The following is an 18,041-nucleotide window of genomic DNA, read 5'->3' on the forward strand; positions in this document are numbered from 1 at the left end:
AAAAAAAAAGCGGGGTGAATTGACGGCTTGGGGGGATAGCCCAAGGTTAAATGATTTGAATGAGTGATGCATTTAGTAAAGGGAACCTTTTTCATAAGAGAATAATTGATAAGATGTCTTGATCTTCTTCTCTAAAAGTGGTTTTTCTCAGGAATTACTTTCATGGCGGCTTCTGCGGAAGTTTGTCTTTGGCCCCTTCTTCTTTCCTAAATCATACGTTTGTTGAAACAAGAAGGCACTCGGTTTCATTCTTTAAACTTGGGTAAAATAGTTTACTTACAGTCATGTTCTTATTTGCGTTTAAAGCAATGGCTGGTGATGTACCTCTGTTTAAATCCACTTGGGTATTAGTTACAAGATTAGAAATCAAGTACATCACTACCATACACAGCTGTAAACAGTACTCTGCTGTAAACTACTGTGACAAGTATTGGTTTTCTCTCTGCGTAATATACATGGACCAGCCATTTTATTACATCTTTACATGTCTTTTGAAAGCCTCAGTTAAACAAAAAGCATGACTTCATATTTTTTCTGCACATAAAACACTGTTAATATTAACTTATACAGATGTCTAGTTTCTTTTAAATGTGTTTTTCGTACTAGAGCGAGTTTTGTTTTTGAATTTTCTGGTTGTCTAATGCAGTTAAATATCAGCCAAACTTTTGAATATATCTCAAATTTTAATGTCGAATGTAATGGTTCCACGTTTTGTTACTTCAAGAATAACTGGTTTAAATCAGTCCTATAAAAATCTGCTTTTAGTGTTCAAGTAATCATGAATACAACCATTCATTTCCTAGTAAAGTTGAGAGTAGATCGATTACGGAAGTTGGTTTGATCGATATTTGCAGATGTCCCTACAATTTGGAGTGACAGTTTAAACTGGTTTAAACTAATTTTTATCACTGGATAAGAAAGCATGTGTTATAATAAGGAATTGCAGCAGGAAAACTCTGGTTTTAAAATGATGTCATGGAGTAAGAAACTGTTGTCTCTTTTCTGTTGGGCTTCCCTGAGATAGTAATATAAGCCAAGCACTTTTATTGTTATTCAAAAATGAAGTTCTTAAAAGCACATTCACTATTTCCAAATTTCGATTTAGAATTTCACTGATTTGTTGGCCAAAGATTAGATTGCCCATTTATTGCATAATAATACCTCAAGGTCAAGGAGGTTGTGTGAAAAGAAAAGCCTGTTTTATTTTATAGTAGAAAAAGGGATCACGTTTTTTTTAATAGGAGTAGAAGCGGTGTCGATCTTGTCAAAACACGATCTGAGTCAGTCGGCATCATCAATCTCGAGCTATTTTTCACATTGTTGTTGAGTTTTACCAAGTAATTGGATAATATGACCTTATCGGTTCATTCTTTGATAAAGCTTAGTGTACCACTAAAATTTGGAGAACCTCACCCACTTTATTTTAAATATGTTTAATAATAGCAAAAAAAACCAATTCACAGTCTTTCATTTGTTTGTTATGTTACGGATTACATCCTTATTTTTGGGAACCGTTCTTGCTTACGAAAGAATTAAAGTCGGATACTAAATTTGGAATCCCCCCCCCCTCACATGTGAGCGCTTTTAACCCACGTTTTTTAGAGCCTTACGCAAAATAAACATTGATGTTCTTGTACCACAAACAGACGGGATACCTGATCCAAAGTTTATGCACGGTCGCTCATACGTTTATCCGAAGCCAATTGACGCTTTTTTGGGGGGGAGGCACTGTATACGGCAGCCATTTCTTTTTTAATATAAAAAAATAACAACAAAAACTCAAAACTACTTGCCCAAAACAGTTAGATGTGGACTATTTATACCTTGGCGTTTCTCTTCCAGAAATATCCATATATTGCTCTAGAACTGTCGGAATAGTAGCTCATATTTCTTAGATCCATAGAGTTAATAAATATGTGTTATGTATTATTAAAAGATAATTGCAGCAAAGTTACTTTTGACCATTGTGTGTGGTTTTCAGAAACTATGCCATTTAAACGGGTGACTATTTCTTGCGAGACTAACAGGCTGAAAAGGCTTTTCCATGGCTACAGACAAACATAACAACGATCTATCAAATTATTTTACCTTCTGACAGTCCTTGATATTATTCATGTTCCCTTGATTTTTCTTCTACTGTTTTTGCCTTCTGTTTTTGGATGTTTCCTTATTTATTTTTGAATCACACACCATCATCACGCGGCTGTTTTAGCATGAATGATTGTTATCACATCACCACACAAAGCCATTTTTTTTTCTGAATAGATGGTAACCAATTCGTTTAATAAAAAGAAGGGAGGTACCAAAAAAAAAAAAAACTTCAAATATGCCAAGATGATCAACAATACTTTTCTTTCTATGGCGTATATTTGAATACATCACTTACCAAAATGATCAACTGCGAGAAAAGACAATCATTGTACCATCTCTAATATGCTTCAGTCTGCGTAGCTTGTTGTTACACCACATGCAGCTATGATGATGAGATGATTTCAGGAGTCCATAACTTTAATGATCAACTAATGTTGCTTCCCTTATAAAAAAAGCATGGTAACTTTTTGTTAATAGAGAATGGTGCTTAAGCATCACATCCCCCTTTTCATTTAAATTACAAAGTGATTTCAATCAAAAACTTTTTTTTTTCTGGTTATCGGACGCGATCCAAGTTGTTCTAGACTTCACAGGACAATCATGTTTCATATTTAGCATGAAAAAAAAATAGGCCCGGTAAATGGCACCTCAATTCGCGAAACGTGCAAATGGCCTAATGAGGTTTGCTTCGACCATCCTTTTTTTTTTTTGGCTCACCGACCATTTAGTCAACCGCTCGCCGTTTGTACACAAAAATAAAAATTCTGTAAGATATCTTGTTTTGGGTATATTACTATTTGGTGATATCATGTCTTTTGCAATTTATAGTGTCGTGTAACAGTAGAATCAAAATATGTATATATATTTATTACGATTAATAGTATGATGGGGAAAAGTATGTAAAGATGAATTAGGCTATATATAAGAACGGCGGGAAGAGTGAAAGAGATGATATGAAAATTAAACAATAGATGAAAAGAAAGATTCTAACAAATCATGACAGATCTACTATCTTGATTAGATTGAATGGGAGGTGAAGTGGCCCACCAGTTTTCAGCAGGTTGAACATATTTGTTTTCATGAATTGAACGTTCCAGACGCAATGCATAATATTTAGTATCTTCGGTGCAAAATAAGACAGATTCTTTATCTGTGAAAACAACTGGATTTAATAAACGATGTCTGTAAAAATAAACAAACAAAAAAAAATCTTACCATCAAAGTCTTGCTTTTCTGATAAACAACAATGAACCGTATTTGATCGTCGCGCAGCGTTAGATTTTTTTTGGTCTGTATTGGTAATGGGTAATTTTGTTTGAAGGAATGATCTCTTGATACGTTGTAACAAAGGTGTAAGAGAGGCCATACTGGGGGTTCTCTTTCTCTTGTTGTTATTGCTGACAGTAAAAGATGAAGTAGATAATGTCAATTTGTTCATAAGTAACATGATTATATAAGATGTGTGATGTAATATATAAGTAAAAAAGAAAAAAAAAGAAAATGTTTGTAAGGAAGAAAAAGGGAATAAAGAAATATTCTGTCTTTATAGTTTTTTCTGGAGGTTGGGTCTAGAAGGAAATTTATTTTTTAAAGGAGTACACAGGTGGGACTTTAAAAAGGCACGCGAAAACCAGAAACGTATTCAAACACCACATTACGGACTAAACCACCATCTGTCCCATCTATTCTTATTGCCAATTAACAAATTATATTTAGCTATTCCCCACCCTCAGACCTGAATATATTTATTTATATAATTCGTCAAATATTAAACTTTTTTTATGATCAAAAGCACTTTCTTACAAATATGATTTAACCCGCACTCTCCTTTTTTAGATCGGCAATTGTTTAAATTCAACAAGGTGGTACAAAATATAATTATAGAAATATGAAATCATTGCACCCCGTTGTTTTTCGCGCTTGAAAATATCCGGGAGCTAACACTTTTTTAAAAGTCCTTTTGTTTGTCACAAATCTCTTGTCAAAATATTCCTTTCCGCTCTCCATTGTTGTTGCTGTGCGGATATACCTAAAATGAAAACTTCGGCTTTGATGGGGGGAGGGGAACTATAGCAACCGTTTTCAAAGCTCATAATAGAACAGAACCTTAAATGCCAGCTAAAATTGTAGGCTAAATACCACCAAGCATTATATTACATCATTATAACCATTCATTTTATTGTGTCGTCTAGACCTTGTTTTCAACCGTCTGTTTTCAATCGTCTGTTTTCTTTTATCAAGCACTTTTTTAATATTTCAAGAAAATTATGACGCCATCTTCACTGCTTTGAACAAAAGAGTCTCTTCGCACCGAAGTAAGCGACCTATGCACGACAATTTTCTTATTGCGCTGTCAAAACATAGCAGCTAATACGGGTCATAGCGCTTGTATGAAGTTTTACTCACAGCTCTTTCATGATAAAAAAATAAAGCAAAGACTATTGAATAATTATTACGTTATCCGAGATAATCTAACAATTCCGGAATATGTACCAAGTGGTACCACAGTTGGAGTGGCACTACTGTTACTAGCATCTAAAAAAAAAGGCTACATATAGTAAAAGGAAACGGTAAGAAAATCGATGAGAGCCACTAAATTGATTTTCGGAAGCTAGTTAGCGATGACGATGAAGAGAGTAGATCAGGGAATCTACAGGAACTACACGTTTTTGCACGTTCGAGATAAATAACTTGATATAATACGCGTGGAAACTCCGATGCCATTAAAATCAATCGGCATTGCACAAACACATTCAAATAAGAGCAAAAACCATGAGCTATCTTTAAGGACATTATTGACAGCTTAAAAATGGCATACATTGTCACACTCTTATTCCGTTGAGATGGAATTATAATGGAAGTATGATATAAGAAGTTTCTACCAGACACCTTCATTAAACTTCACTCTGTTCTTCTGCTTAGTTTTACTTGTGATTTGTAGCTTTCTTTATTTGGTATCTTACAGCAACACACTCACCCAAGCCATACAGCTTCACATAACACAATCCAATATTAATTTAACACGAGTGATAATACCCATAACAAGATTATAGTGATCAATCAGTCATAGACACTTTCTTAGCCGACCTTTCTTGCTGCATAAATAACACGTCAGCCAAAGACGCAGGCAAGAAGGACTAAAAAGAGAGACTGGGTAATGTACGGTCTTGTGAATACGCAAAAGACCCACATTTAAGTGTGTATATATAAGAATATGGAGGTGAAAAAGTTCTTTTGGTGATGTATAACTGGAGACTCAACAAATCTTGATTTTACGGTAGCATGCGAGACAAAATAAAACATGAATTATGATATTCAAAGGACCTACTGACTTAAGCTTCTTGTACTGTATATTCAACCTTTAATTGTGACACTTGATCAAAAATTTAAACAGTCCTGAATACAATTTATACGCACTTTTGTCCAAGCATCAAGTTCTGATTTTTCAAACTACCAATTTCAAATGAACATGACTAAATGACTCCTATAAACAAAGGGAAGTCTATTTATATTTTCTATAATTATATTTTGTACCACCCTGTTAAATTTAAACAATTGCCGATCATATAGGAGTGTGGCCATTATGTAATACTTTTTTTTTAAAGGGCAATTATTTATTCTCTATAGCAGTAATTTATTTTTTTCGCACTGGGCTTAGTTTAAAGGGACACATAAAAATAGCAATTATGCTAATTGGTACATGATGCGTTAATAAGAAGAAGATCTTCCGCAAGATCTTCAATATCTTGATGTAAAAGCTCCTCAAATGATTGGACAGATTCCTTGCAATCTTCCTTTTTTGGTGCTACTACCGTAGTATCATCATTAGGCGGGAGATCTCTGTCATCCTTTCTTTTTTCTGTGAGTAATGACACTCCCGACTATTTCATTTTAAATGACCTGCATTTTACCTTTGCATAGGCTATAAGCTCTATCCAGTTCAATAAGGCTTCGTCCTCCCCATCTGCCGAATTTCCATCGATTTGTGTTTTACTTGGCATCACAGACAGAAACTGTTCCAGATACTGTGTATAAAAATAAGAGGCGAGGATATCCTGTTGTAACTCTACAAGATTGTCTTTACTCGAATGATAGGTCAAGTCATTGACGGTATGAGGCATCTTATCTATAATAAAGAATTCATTCAAATGGGGTATATTGCAGTCAGGAAAAACAGAGCCTTTATCACAAACATCTGGCTTAATCATCGAGGGATTCACACCCGTTATAAAAGCAATGAAAAGATCATCCAACTTTAAAAGATCCATGTCTAAAGGGGCATAATCAGATAATTCATTCAATTTCAAGAATTTATCGCCTTGCATAATAGGGTTCCATTTGTTGTTGTTGGAGGCATCAAAGGATTGTACTGCAGCTACCGGCTGTTCATTGTGAATAGATAAAGGCAATTTCTCTAATTTAGTTTCTGGCTTTTCAATCTTCAACTCTTGAGGTTTGCCTAATACCGCTTCATGCAATTCCTGATATGAAATTGTAGTATAATCACTACAGGCTGGATTTGATGTATAGAATACTGACGGTCCCAACGGAGATACCATATTGGCATTATCCTCATCATCAAACAAATAATGACACACCTTTGCCGGATTGCCTACAAAAGAAGTAGGATATGCCATGTTGCAACACGAGAATAAAGATACAAGGAAAAAGACGAAAAAAAAAAAGGACAGTTTTTTTTTTTCCTTTTTGACGCGAATTTTGAGTTTCTAATATGTTTTTTTTATTGTTGCTATTCTTGATATTACAAAGAGTGTGGGATAAAGTTATATACGAGTGATTTGAAGGGTGGACAAAGGTGAGGAAAAGGAGAAAAATGATAGAAATTGTTTTAACGTCTAGGTCTAGGTTTAACAACAAATTGGTTTGGAGTCTTTCTTGTTTTACCACCCTTTGATAAGACACCCCAAACAGATCTAGGATCCTTGTTACCCTTCGATTTACCTCTACCACCACCGTGAGGATGGTCACAAGCATTCATAGCCATACCACGAACGGTAGGACGAATACCGAGCCATCTCGATCTACCAGCCTTACCAAGCATTTCATGCTGATGATCAGGATTACTGACAGCACCAATGGTAGCACAAGCATCAACAGGCACTAAACGCACTTCACCACTGGAAAGACGGACTTGTGCATAACCAGTTTCACCGGTTTGAATCAATTGTGCATAGGCGCCAGCAGATCTAGCCATAATGGCAGGACCGTTACGCTTTAAACCAATGTTGTGTAAAATAGTTCCGACAGGAATCATCTTGAGGGGCATACAGTTACCAGCATCCACAGCGACAGTACGAGTGATGGAAGCATCGCCTTCTTCTTGTTGAGATCTGTAAGAGGTGACCTTATCACCTGCTTTGATACCATGAGGTGCAACAATATAACTGAGCTTTTCAGTGGCGTCGTGCTTTAATAAAGCAATCCAAGCTGTACGTCCAGGGTCATGTTCGAGTCTCATAACGGTTTGGGTACCGGTTTCCTGACGTTGCCAATCTAAAACACGAATACGTCTCTTATGTCCTCCACCACGATGACGAATGGTAATACGACCACTGTTGTTACGACCACCAGAGCTACGTTTGGCAATAGTCAAGTTACGCACAGCTTTACCCTTGTAAAGATGATCACGAGGAACTCGCTTTAACCAACGCTTACCGGGTGTAGTGGGCTTTTTGGTCTTAAATTGACTTGAAGGTGTAGCAGAAGACTTGATGCTGCTCATTGCATTACCTTGTGTGTTGAAACCTGTCAAAAATGAAGGTCCAGCGGATTCGGCACTGGTGGTGTTGGCGTTGGTAGGCTTTGTAGCAAAAGTACGTAATTGACTGAAGCGTGAAATTAAAGACGTCATGGGTGTGCTGACATGAGGTTGTTGGAAACGACCCACAACAGTGGTGGGTGCCTTTTGGCTAACCTGTTGAAGTACTCGTCCTAAACGAAACATGGGTGGAATCTTTTAATTACAGGTTAAAATGAAAGCTTTCAACTTTTTTTTTTAAGGCGCCCCCTCACTTTAAATTTTTCGACAGGCCTACCCTCAGCCTCTCCAGTGAAAAACCTGTGAAAAATAACCGTCACCTTTTTTTCTTGTTTTATCTTCCGATTTGACATGTAAATCTAGCCAGGAACATGCCAAAGAAAGAAAAAAAAAAATGGCAGTCAGGTTAGTAAGGATCACCAACGAACCGTTTATTGTCTTGGCTGACGTTAAGCATACGGTCAGTTTAATGTATCCCGTGTCAAGCTCACCTTTTATAGTTCACACATTTTCTTTTTTTTTTAAAAAAAAAAAATCGGAATCTAAACACTATCCCAGGCACAAATAACCAAGTCAACCTGTACCCAAACTATGCGCTTTTGGATACCACAATAAACATATATTATTCCACTTCTCGATTGCAAACACTTCTTTGGTATACTGTACGCGAATTAATTAATCAATGAAAAACATTTTTTATTTATTACATGTGGTTTTTTTAAAACAAATCGAGAATATACGAGGATGTGACAAACAGAGATACCTAGATTAATGAGCGCATTGAGAGAGCGTTTTTGTTTGTAGATTAGAAAAGATGATGTTCATCAATAAACCTTTTCGTACAAGGTGAAAAAAAAACCCATTTAGACTTTTTGTGCGTTTTTGAAACCATTTATACGTCATCTATATTTTTATTTTAGGTCTAGTTTTATATGTTATGACGATTTTAATTCTACAAGATAGAAAGAGGACCTTTTTTATTAATCACCTCCATTCATCTATCAGTCTAGTATCGATTTGAAGAAACGTAAGCATTCAAAGGACGGTCTTCCGAACACAAAAGTAACTATAAAAGAAAAACGCCAAGATGCTTCATACACAGGATGCACAGATCGAGTTGAGCCACTTTTTTTCATGTCGAAATAATGTAACTAAAAAGCACTTTTTATGTTACACCCGTGATGCCACTAAATAAGCTTATGCCCGGAAAGCAAATGATGTAAACAATTGTAATACCCAAGTCACACAATGTCTACTGTACATATAAACCCTCTCCTCTGTTTCTATAGCCCCCCCTTACATGTACAAGATCCCCTTTCTCAAGCTTTACCCTAATTGTAGGAAAACAAAATCTTATAAATAAACAGTACTTCTTTTTCCTTTTTTTCATATTTCTCTTTTCTTCTTTTTTTAAAAACAATAGCTAAACTATAAATGCTTAAATTAGTCCAGATAGTCATCTTACTACTAATCATTGCGAGCTTGATCTTGCAGATTCTTGTTATATTTGGAAATTACAGTGGACTTCGAAAATTAAATATCATTCGTGTTGAACTCACAAGACCTGCCTCCTCCAGCACCGGTGGACTATTTGGTGGATTTCTCGATACAGTCGATAAGAGTGTTCCTGATTATTTAACAGTGGGATTATTTGTCTTGTGTGAAGGAAATAATGGTACAGAAGATGTATGTACACCACCCACCTTTGGATTTAGATACAGTAAAGTTAGAATTCAATTAAATTACCCCCCAACACACACACACACACACATCATTTAACCTTATATATTATAGGCAGTACAGGCATATTAAACACGATTCAGGAACAGATTCCTGAATATGTTCACTCAACATTATCTGGAATCCAAAAAGGTGTCTTTATTGTATCTGCAGCAATTTGTTTTCTACTTTTGTGTTACAGCTTTTACGACCTACTGACGGGCAGTAAACGAGGCTGTTGTCGTACCTTTTCGTTATTCACTATTGCTACACTAGCTTTACTATTTTGTATTGCCACATTTGTTGTACAGATTGTTGCATTTAATTTGGTCAAGAGTGGGATTACCAAGGCTAAAGATGACCTCTTTGGGGGTCTTGTAGACAACCTGGTGACGATTACTACTAAAAGAGGTGCTTCAGCTTGGCTATCCTTGGCGGGTTTTATTTCGCTATTTTTGGTCTGTATTTTATCTATCTTGAGTGTCTGTTGTTTAAAACCAAAAGCGGCAAGAAGAAATGACGAAAACTATGAGATGGGTCCTGTTGCTCATTAAAACTATAGAAAAATTTGTACAAATATATTTCTTGTGCTACTAAAAAAGGTCAACATTTTTTTTAAGGCGGGAAAAAAAAATTATCTTTTTAGTTGCTATGGATCTGGAACCTACACTGTTAAACTATATATTATACCATCCATACCGTAAAGACAATACATGTCCCTAATATAATAATAATTGTAATAATTTTTCAAAAAAAAAAAACCTTTGGTGCGCAAGAGTATTTTAGTTTTATATTGCATCTCGATTGTATTGTTGCTGCTATCATCGTTAGATACTTAATTTACTATTTCTAATGTTAGATAAAAAAAAAGAAAACTCGTTTATATTTTCACTTATTGGTGTGCTTCCTAATTGACACACGTACCACATTATATTATCCTCTATTATCTCGTTATACCCTGTGGCCACCGAACGAAAGTGCTTCTTTTTCTAATTACAGAGGGCACTTCTTTTTCCTGTACAAATTTGGTGACTGCAAATGTATACCAAGCATGTAGAAATGAACAAAAATCAAACAAATCACGACAATTACTGAATTTAGTTGACAGCTTCATCTATTTGTCGGGGGTGAGCCCTATATTCCATACAATCAAATGCTCTGGTCATTCAAACCTGATGACAAATTAACACCTCAATTCACAACATTTTTAGAAATTATCAAGCATACAGTTTGCTCATTTTACTTGGTTTGTCAAAGTGTTCCTGAGTTTGTACGAAATCATGAAAGAGCTCACTTTGTTGAGAATGTTCTCCAAGTTTATTAGGTTTGGCAGAAATTATAGGTTCTGTTGGGTTTAAATGGTAATAGACAAGGAGAGATAGGGAAGAAGGTAACTTTTCTATTGATGATTTTTTCCCTGTAGGTGTGAAACCCCTTATTATCCTTGAGCCAATTGAATCTATAAGACTAAGATTCTGATCTTCGTTCTGCTCCACCCAACAAGCTTATCAATGTACTTGCTGCCTTAAAAACCCAAAATAATATAGAATTGATAATAGTGGAAGCATAAAGTTAATATTATCACATTTGATCTACAGCTATCTTTATTCTTACTTATGGATATTATAATCAAACCTATAAAATCAGTACTTATATACTGTGTATTTAGCTTAATACATTGCGGAGACAGTCTATCAATCAATGAAAAGAAAATACAGCACATAGCGTTGAAGATTCACTAAAAGTTCTGGAATACAGTGTATCTGCTTTAAAAAAGGAAACCACCCATTATAAGAATGCCTCATTGATAATATTCAAAAAGCTTAAAGTTTATTCATTACAGATAATTAAAAATCGAGTCAATCTGAGTAAGATGTCTCTATACGACAAATATCACTGGAAATTTATTGAAAAAGGGTCTGCCAAAGGGCCAACAAAGTATAATATACTTTGGCCCATAATAATAAGAGGCAGTAGCATGCTTTGATGTTATCTCACATCAACTTATATAGGCTCAATAAAAGGATCAACTTCCAATATTTGAGTAAAAGGGTCTCGATTATTTTTTATCACACTATTGGTCGATCTTTTTTTAAAAAAGTGATCGGACTTTTCAAACATTTGGCAAAAAGCACTGTGCCATAAGATGTCTCCTTTGGTAAAGGGACTTGTCTAATGTCACACAAGCCAGATTTACTAAATGTTTCGGTTTACTTGTCGTGTATTACTTTTCTTTGTGTTATATTTTTCAATAAATTAATAATAATAAACTCTTTTTCTCTCTCCCTTCCCTTTTATTCTTCCTTTTTCTTTACATTCACTTTTTGCTGTATTTAACAACTTTCCATTTGACGTTTGCTTTCATAATAAACATTAATTGACGTTTTTTTTTTTTCAGAAACCCTTTTTTTGTAAGACAAACAAACAACTTTTTTTTTTATATTCACAAAAAAAAAAAAAAAAAAAAAATTGAATGCACAAACGTAATTTAGTTCATGGTCATCATACGGTTGCTATAGTTTTTCTCGTTATAACTGCAATACATGGAACAAAAGCGCAAAGTAATATCTAGTGCAACAATCAACAAATTAAAATAAAATTAACCAGAGCCCCTCACCCCCAAAAAAAAAAAAATTATTAGGTAAACTCTCGGAGTGTAGCCCAATAAACTGTGTAGCAGAATGCGAACCCACATGCAAGGATGAAGACGTTTGCATGTTGCGCACAATGACACAATGTGGTATATGTCCACCGTCTGTTTGTTTAAATCGTGCTGCTATGGGTATACCACCGCTGGTAAAGGAGTCTAAGCCTGCTTCCAATAACTCGGGGATGATTGGTGGTATTGTAGGTGGCCTAGTAGGTCTCGGTCTAGTAGTTGCTCTAGCTGTATATTTATATATTCGACGCGGGAAGAAAAAGGGCCAATTACCTTTTGCTTTTACGAATAGGTCGGGTATGAGTCAAGATCAGCAAGTACATTATCAACAAGCTTCTCCTCCAACTACACCGCATCCTGGTGTGGTTGCAGCACTAAGTCATCAACATCACAATAGTCTGGACATGTCACCCAGATCACCACTACCACCACCACATGCGTTAAATACAATTAATACACCCTTATTTAATAATACTAATACAAATGGAGATGATATATCACCCATTGCACCAATTATTACTACTACTACTGTACCGCAAGAGTTCGAAGAACGCATTGCACTTCAAAACAAGCGAATTTCACACATTTTAAATAATAATCCACGGTTATCTCAACATCAAGCGACATTTGCACAGATCCAGACAAATTTCGATAGTGGACCCAGCCAACGCAACAGTACAATGACTTATACGACGGATGATGATAGTGAATATGATTACGAGGAAAAGATCACTGTCGCGAGTCGACAACAGGCACCGGCGGCAGCAGTTCAAGTGAATCGAGCCAAACCTCAAATCATGCGCGTCAATTCTGTCCGAAAAAGTGGAATTGGATTAAACCGTAGTGACTCTGTTCGAACCATTATCACGCCTATGGCTGAAGATGATCTTGCAAATCAATTTCCTCAAATACCCAGTCATAGGATTGAAGATCCATTCCAAGATAAAAAAATAGATGATAATGATAATAAATAAATAATTAAAAAAAAAAACAATTGTTTTGTTATGTATAAAAAAAAGACGTATATTGACAATATGGGATTTTAAAGTGTGTAATGAAGTGTGGGTTTGTTGTGCGAAGTGGTGGTAGGCGTTGTAAGTGAGTGAGTGAGATGTGGTTATTTATTTCTTACTGGCCTTGGCCTTGGTGACCTTTCCAGCCTTGACACCCTTAGTCACCTTTTCTATCTTTTCTGTCTTTGTGACTCTGGCAACCTTGGCAGCCTTTGCATTTGATTTTTCGGTCTTTGCATTTGCTTTTGTCTCCTTGGCTTGCTTTGCAACCTTGGCAGCAGCAGTGGAAGCAGCAATATTGGCAGCAATCTCGGCCTTCTTTGCAGCCTTCTTTGCCTTGGCTCTTTCAGCTTGGTTGACTAATCGAATTCTGTTCTTTTCATTCTCGTCCTATGATAAACCACAAAGAGTCAGTTTTCACTCTGTCTTCCCTTTACACTTGTCCTCTTTATCTTACCTCGTTCTTGAGTGATTCGAGTTCGTTCAAAAGGTCTTCCTTGAAAGGCCAGGCGTTGGGAATTCCGGGATCTTTCTTGGTTTCTAAAGAGAGATACAGCAAGTAAGACACACTATTCTCCACTTTTTGGTAACTATCAAAACTTACTGTTGTGTTGTCCAGGATTCTTTCTGGCAGATCTACGTTCCTTACGATGATGATCGACAATACGCTTCAAGATTCTATGCTTATGTGCGGTACGGACACGCTTACTTTGAATCTCTGTGAATTGAAATAGTTTAATATTTTACAACTTGACTATCAGGATAAAACAACTCACTCTTGGGAACCATGGTTTAAAAAGATGTATATTAAGAGATTCGAAAGGAGATCTCGCTATTTTTTTTATTTTATTTTTAAAAATTGCATTTGCCGGTGCGGGGTGTATTGAGTGGTTTTTTTTTTTTTTCTAATTTGGAAAAGAAGGTCACAAAAAGATATAGGTAGCCGGCCAAAAAGCCACCCATTATTTGGGAAAAGGCTTTACATTTTCAAATCATCAGGTAAATCTAAGATATGACCCATTTTCTTTACTTTGACAGCTAAATATTTATCCATTTCATGACGAGGAGTGGAAGCACCAGAAGAAGGAGCAGGTGATGTGGCATTTTCAAGTCGAGATAATTCATGACGAAGTAAAGAAGGCGATGGCATGGCGCTGTTTGTATTACTACCTCCGCTTAAAGCTAATTCCGCCATGGCTGGCGAGGACCATGAGCGTGGCACCATCGATTGTCGTTTCACAACCTTGATGGCTCCAAATGACTCAAGCTGCTGAATTTTGTCTGGGTTGTTGGTTAATAAGTGCACATTCGAAAGCTGTAAATCCTTCAAAATAGCATTGGCAATACCATATGTACGTCCATCAGCTGGATGACTTAACAATACATTGGCTGCAACTGTGTCATGTCCCAAATCTTGTAAATTGTATGCCCTTTTTTGTCATCAAATACTTGTCAGTCTCTCGCTCTCTCTTTTTTTGTGTTCACTTGTCACCGAAAAAAAAAAACTTACTTTAACTTTTCCATTAAGCCAATACCTCTACCTTCTTGTCTCAAATACACAATGACACCACGACCTGCTTCTTGCATTTGTGCCATGGCGCTGTCTAATTGTTCACCACAATCACAACGAGCTGAATGAACAGTTTCACCTGTAAAGCATTCGGAGTGAATACGTACCACAGGAGGATCCGATGATAATTTCCATTGACTTTTGGCTTTTGCCTGTTGTGCTTCTAAATATTGTTCTTGATCCTCTGTCAAGGCCAAAGTACGAGATTCATCATTCACGACCTCTTGTAATCTACCATAATAAGCACCCCGTACAATGCGGTTCATGATGGTCTCATTTTCCCATGTTTGATCCAAGGATTTGGATCGGATATCATCACCATAGACGATGGCCAAGTGCTCTTTTGTGTCTTGGTTGTTCTTGTAGAGGTAAAGGTACATTTCACCTCCTTCGGTGGTGGGAATACGGGCACGCACTTGACATTGGATTTTCACTTGGTTGTCAGGTACAAGCGTAGGTGTCACCGCGCTAGGTGAGTACACTTGATTCTTGAGAAATTCAATGTATTCATGGATTGTGGGTGGATGGTCCACTTTTTCTTTATCACATCGTGGTGAGTCTGACACAACATTCATACCGAATAATGTAAATAATGTAGAACTCATAATATATAATCCGTCTATGTGTTAGTAAAAAAGAAAATAATAAAAAAAAGAAGAAAACAAGATTCCCGGCCTTTTTGTTTATTAATCAGCTTTTTAACATCTGTATTTGTCAGTTTAAATCTCCGTGTTTGTACATTTACTTATTTTTTTGCTCTGTAAGCTGTCTTCCTATTAGTCATCCGAGAAACACATAAGCCATATAAATTGCTACATACATCTTTTATATTTATGTTTACATGTTAATTATACAAGTTGAGCAGTGCATAAAAAAAAACTCCTAAGCCAATGAAATGCATGCGGGATATCCTTACTCAGCCTGTCAAGCATAACATGGGTTAAGCTAGATAAACAATTTTTATAACACTTGGAAATGCATAGTTGTTTGTCTATTTACATTAAGGGATGTAAGATAGTTCTTTAAGACATGTGAGTACTATATATCTCGACATTTTACGAAAAAGCTTATTCACCACTCGTGCAGAAAAGAGAAAAGAAGAGGAAGTAATCTTAAAATCAACAGAAGACCTACGTCTATCGGGAAATGGTGGTTGTATTACGCCAAATACATAAAGAAATAAAGCAACTGTTATAGTGTATGTAAAGATAGCTAATTTCGTATTATTATTGTGAAGATGGAAGGTTAAATAAACAATCTAAATTTTGCTGTTTTGCAATCCCAAGTTAGATAGGTGCCTTTATTTTGACAAATGTGATCTAAGTGTACATAAAAAGTGTGTACCAGACTATATATTTGTCAATTAAAGACATGTTGAAATAAACTAACATATTCCAGTTTTGAGTTCTTTCACCAGTGATGGATAATATAAATGTGGTAATTGGCGGAAGGGGGCATTTCGCATGTTTTGCATCAGGACGGCGCGCCTTACTTGCAAAGGATTAAGGAAGAGCAAGTCTTATTCGGAAGTTGGGACAATATATTTCTTTCGCATCTTGGTTTTTCTTGCTCTAGCACGCTCTCTTTGTTTCTGGAGCTGTTCTTCCTGTCTTTTCTTTCTTCGTTTAATTTCCAGTTGCTTTATAAAAAATATAATCTTTTGGTGTCTATATGACTACGAGAAGGTGCATGGACATAGGCAATATTTATAGACGTAGGTATATCTACTTACAGCCCATTGCTAAATATAGTCATCCTTGAAACTTTTTTTGAAAAGAAGACTGTCAAATAAGCCTCGATAATGTGCATAATCTGGGGTTTGGCTGAAGGACAGCTTTCGAGCGCATACCAATAATTCTTTAAATTCTGGTGAAAGTCCTTCACATAATTTATCGATGGGGATGCTTAATTTTAGTTCAAGTATCTTATTTTATTTTTCTGCACGGGGGCATTTTGGGAGGCCTTGTCACAGCAAGCACTCTTTTCGTAAACAAATAGGTACATATGCTATGGATTTCAGGTCTTGTCGACGAAAAAAGACTGTAACAAAAAAAAGTCAAGTCGTTTTCAAATGCAATATTGAACATATAAAATTACCGATACCGTTATGACTGTTGATGCTGGCATACCAAAGTGTAAAGCCGGTTCTTTCTCTATATGATAGTTGTCGATCTTAAATTGTTTGCTGATCCCAAGATCCAGTATATAGAACTTATGAGTAACGTTAGAAAACCTTCCCAAATTATTAGGTTTGATATCACAATGATTGATACCCAAATGCTTAAAGATAAAAGGTTTAATTATAACATTGTCTTGTCCCAAATGTATAGACGGAATGATTTTTGTGCAGAAGTTCAATGTGTTGAAGCTACAAAGGAGAAGTATTAAAGACAGTGAAAATTTCAGATTATCCAAATGCTACTTACTAGTTGACGAGCAATGATTAGAGCAGATTTTAAATCAAGGTGCATCGAATAGATATTTTATGGTCTCCAGATCGTTACCGACCAAAGTAAAATTCAGGTATTTTTTGCCGTTTTCCTGGAAAAAAAAAAGCAACCAAATCCAAGACGCCACTTTGTTTACCCAAGAGCTGATATATTTTATATTCGTGATAGAATTCATCGTTTCGACCGTACTTCCTACAATCCTCTTTTAAGGCTACTTGTTTTCCTCTTTGGGTATCAATCGCTGTAAATAAAAATGGTCCGAATATATCAGTAGAACAGTCAAAGACATGTAAGTGTCGTCAATGTTACCTCTGTAAATGCACCTAAATGTTCCAGTATCAAGTGACTCTCTTCTTATAAACCGACCAGAATTGAAGCATGGTCAATGTATTGTAAAAAATAAAACAAAAGTAGGAAACAAGACTTTTTTTTAATTCTTACTGCTTATAAACAGGACGTGACTACATGCACACGTCTGACGAAAGCGGTAACTGGAAACCCACTAAAAATTCAACCAACCGCATGAATTCTACAGAATATATAAAAAAACATGGACGAGTTGAATTAGACGTTAACAGAATTCAGCTGCCCTCATTTCATTTAAATTGGTGGTATGACCATGTGGTGCAGCTGTTTCAGTTGGATATTGATAAGAGATAATCTGGAATACATGCAAATAGCTTATATCATCTTAATTCACTGCTAACTACTATAAAGTCAGAGTTGTTAAATTTAAATTTCTACACACTTAAAAATTGCA

General features: G+C 35.9%; 7 protein-coding genes across 7 annotated transcripts; 3 read left to right on the forward strand and 4 right to left on the reverse strand.

Moving 5' to 3' along the window:
* Positions 1 to 6,808: 6,808 nt before the first annotated feature.
* EV154DRAFT_529564 (translation protein SH3-like domain-containing protein) lies at positions 6,809 to 8,085 on the reverse strand. Its single transcript, XM_051603688.1, has one exon. It carries the CDS (start codon positions 8,054 to 8,056, stop codon positions 6,941 to 6,943), a length of 1,116 nt encoding a protein of 371 aa, XP_051451259.1. The 5' UTR covers positions 8,057 to 8,085; the 3' UTR covers positions 6,809 to 6,940.
* A 1,172-nt stretch (positions 8,086 to 9,257) lies between these two features.
* Positions 9,258 to 10,350, forward strand: EV154DRAFT_111851 (actin cortical patch SUR7/pH-response regulator pali). Its single transcript, XM_051593906.1, has 2 exons — positions 9,258 to 9,590; positions 9,665 to 10,350. The coding sequence occupies exons 1-2, from the start codon at positions 9,305 to 9,307 to the stop codon at positions 10,141 to 10,143; spliced, it is 765 nt and encodes a 254-aa protein (XP_051451260.1). The 5' UTR covers positions 9,258 to 9,304; the 3' UTR covers positions 10,144 to 10,350.
* Positions 10,351 to 11,294: 944 nt separating this feature from the next.
* On the forward strand, positions 11,295 to 11,534 carry EV154DRAFT_395183 (uncharacterized protein; the record flags this gene model as incomplete). The annotated part of the gene is made up of 1 exon (XM_051595175.1): positions 11,295 to 11,534. A coding segment is annotated over one exon (240 nt), but the record flags the coding sequence as incomplete, so codon positions are not given.
* A 310-nt stretch (positions 11,535 to 11,844) lies between these two features.
* EV154DRAFT_607519 (uncharacterized protein) lies at positions 11,845 to 13,256 on the forward strand. Its single transcript, XM_051607615.1, has 2 exons — positions 11,845 to 12,150; positions 12,231 to 13,256. The coding sequence occupies exons 1-2, from the start codon at positions 12,063 to 12,065 to the stop codon at positions 13,220 to 13,222; spliced, it is 1,080 nt and encodes a 359-aa protein (XP_051451262.1). The 5' UTR covers positions 11,845 to 12,062; the 3' UTR covers positions 13,223 to 13,256.
* On the reverse strand, positions 13,246 to 14,124 carry EV154DRAFT_529568 (GNL3L/Grn1 putative GTPase-domain-containing protein). Its single transcript, XM_051603689.1, has 4 exons — positions 14,038 to 14,124; positions 13,866 to 13,979; positions 13,719 to 13,801; positions 13,246 to 13,651 (listed from the first exon to the last, which is right to left on the reverse strand). Exons 1-4 carry the CDS (start codon positions 14,048 to 14,050, stop codon positions 13,370 to 13,372), a joined length of 492 nt encoding a protein of 163 aa, XP_051451263.1. The 5' UTR covers positions 14,051 to 14,124; the 3' UTR covers positions 13,246 to 13,369.
* Positions 14,069 to 15,484, reverse strand: EV154DRAFT_529570 (GTP cyclohydrolase II-domain-containing protein). The gene is made up of 2 exons (XM_051603690.1): positions 14,772 to 15,484; positions 14,069 to 14,691 (listed from the first exon to the last, which is right to left on the reverse strand). The coding sequence occupies exons 1-2, from the start codon at positions 15,434 to 15,436 to the stop codon at positions 14,241 to 14,243; spliced, it is 1,116 nt and encodes a 371-aa protein (XP_051451264.1). The 5' UTR covers positions 15,437 to 15,484; the 3' UTR covers positions 14,069 to 14,240.
* Positions 15,485 to 16,572: 1,088 nt separating this feature from the next.
* Positions 16,573 to 16,749, reverse strand: EV154DRAFT_431542 (uncharacterized protein; the record flags this gene model as incomplete). The annotated part of the gene is made up of 1 exon (XM_051596617.1): positions 16,573 to 16,749. A coding segment is annotated over one exon (177 nt), but the record flags the coding sequence as incomplete, so codon positions are not given.
* Between the last annotated feature and the right edge of the window lie 1,292 nt (positions 16,750 to 18,041).

This window comes from Mucor mucedo, assembly GCF_025094135.1.
Source record: "Mucor mucedo strain NRRL 3635 chromosome Unknown EV154scaffold_194, whole genome shotgun sequence".
Classification (NCBI taxonomy): Eukaryota; Fungi; Mucoromycota; class Mucoromycetes; order Mucorales; family Mucoraceae; genus Mucor; species Mucor mucedo.

Coding starts and splice junctions, on each gene's coding strand:
- EV154DRAFT_607519 (XM_051607615.1), top strand. CDS start 12,063: ATGCACAAACGTAATTTAGTTCATGGTCATCATACGGTTGCTATAGTT. Junction 12,151..12,230: donor ACATGGAACAAAAGCGCAAA/GTAATATCTAGT, acceptor AAAAATTATTAG/GTAAACTCTCGGAGTGTAGC.
- EV154DRAFT_529564 (XM_051603688.1), bottom strand. CDS start 8,056: ATGTTTCGTTTAGGACGAGTACTTCAACAGGTTAGCCAAAAGGCACCC.
- EV154DRAFT_529570 (XM_051603690.1), bottom strand. CDS start 15,436: ATGAGTTCTACATTATTTACATTATTCGGTATGAATGTTGTGTCAGAC. Junction 14,692..14,771: donor GGCTTAATGGAAAAGTTAAA/GTAAGTTTTTTT, acceptor ATGACAAAAAAG/GGCATACAATTTACAAGATT.
- EV154DRAFT_111851 (XM_051593906.1), top strand. CDS start 9,305: ATGCTTAAATTAGTCCAGATAGTCATCTTACTACTAATCATTGCGAGC. Junction 9,591..9,664: donor CACCTTTGGATTTAGATACA/GTAAAGTTAGAA, acceptor TATATATTATAG/GCAGTACAGGCATATTAAAC.
- EV154DRAFT_529568 (XM_051603689.1), bottom strand. Junction 13,802..13,865: donor GAATCCTGGACAACACAACA/GTAAGTTTTGAT, acceptor ATCTCTCTTTAG/AAACCAAGAAAGATCCCGGA. Junction 13,652..13,718: donor TCGAATCACTCAAGAACGAG/GTAAGATAAAGA, acceptor GGTTTATCATAG/GACGAGAATGAAAAGAACAG.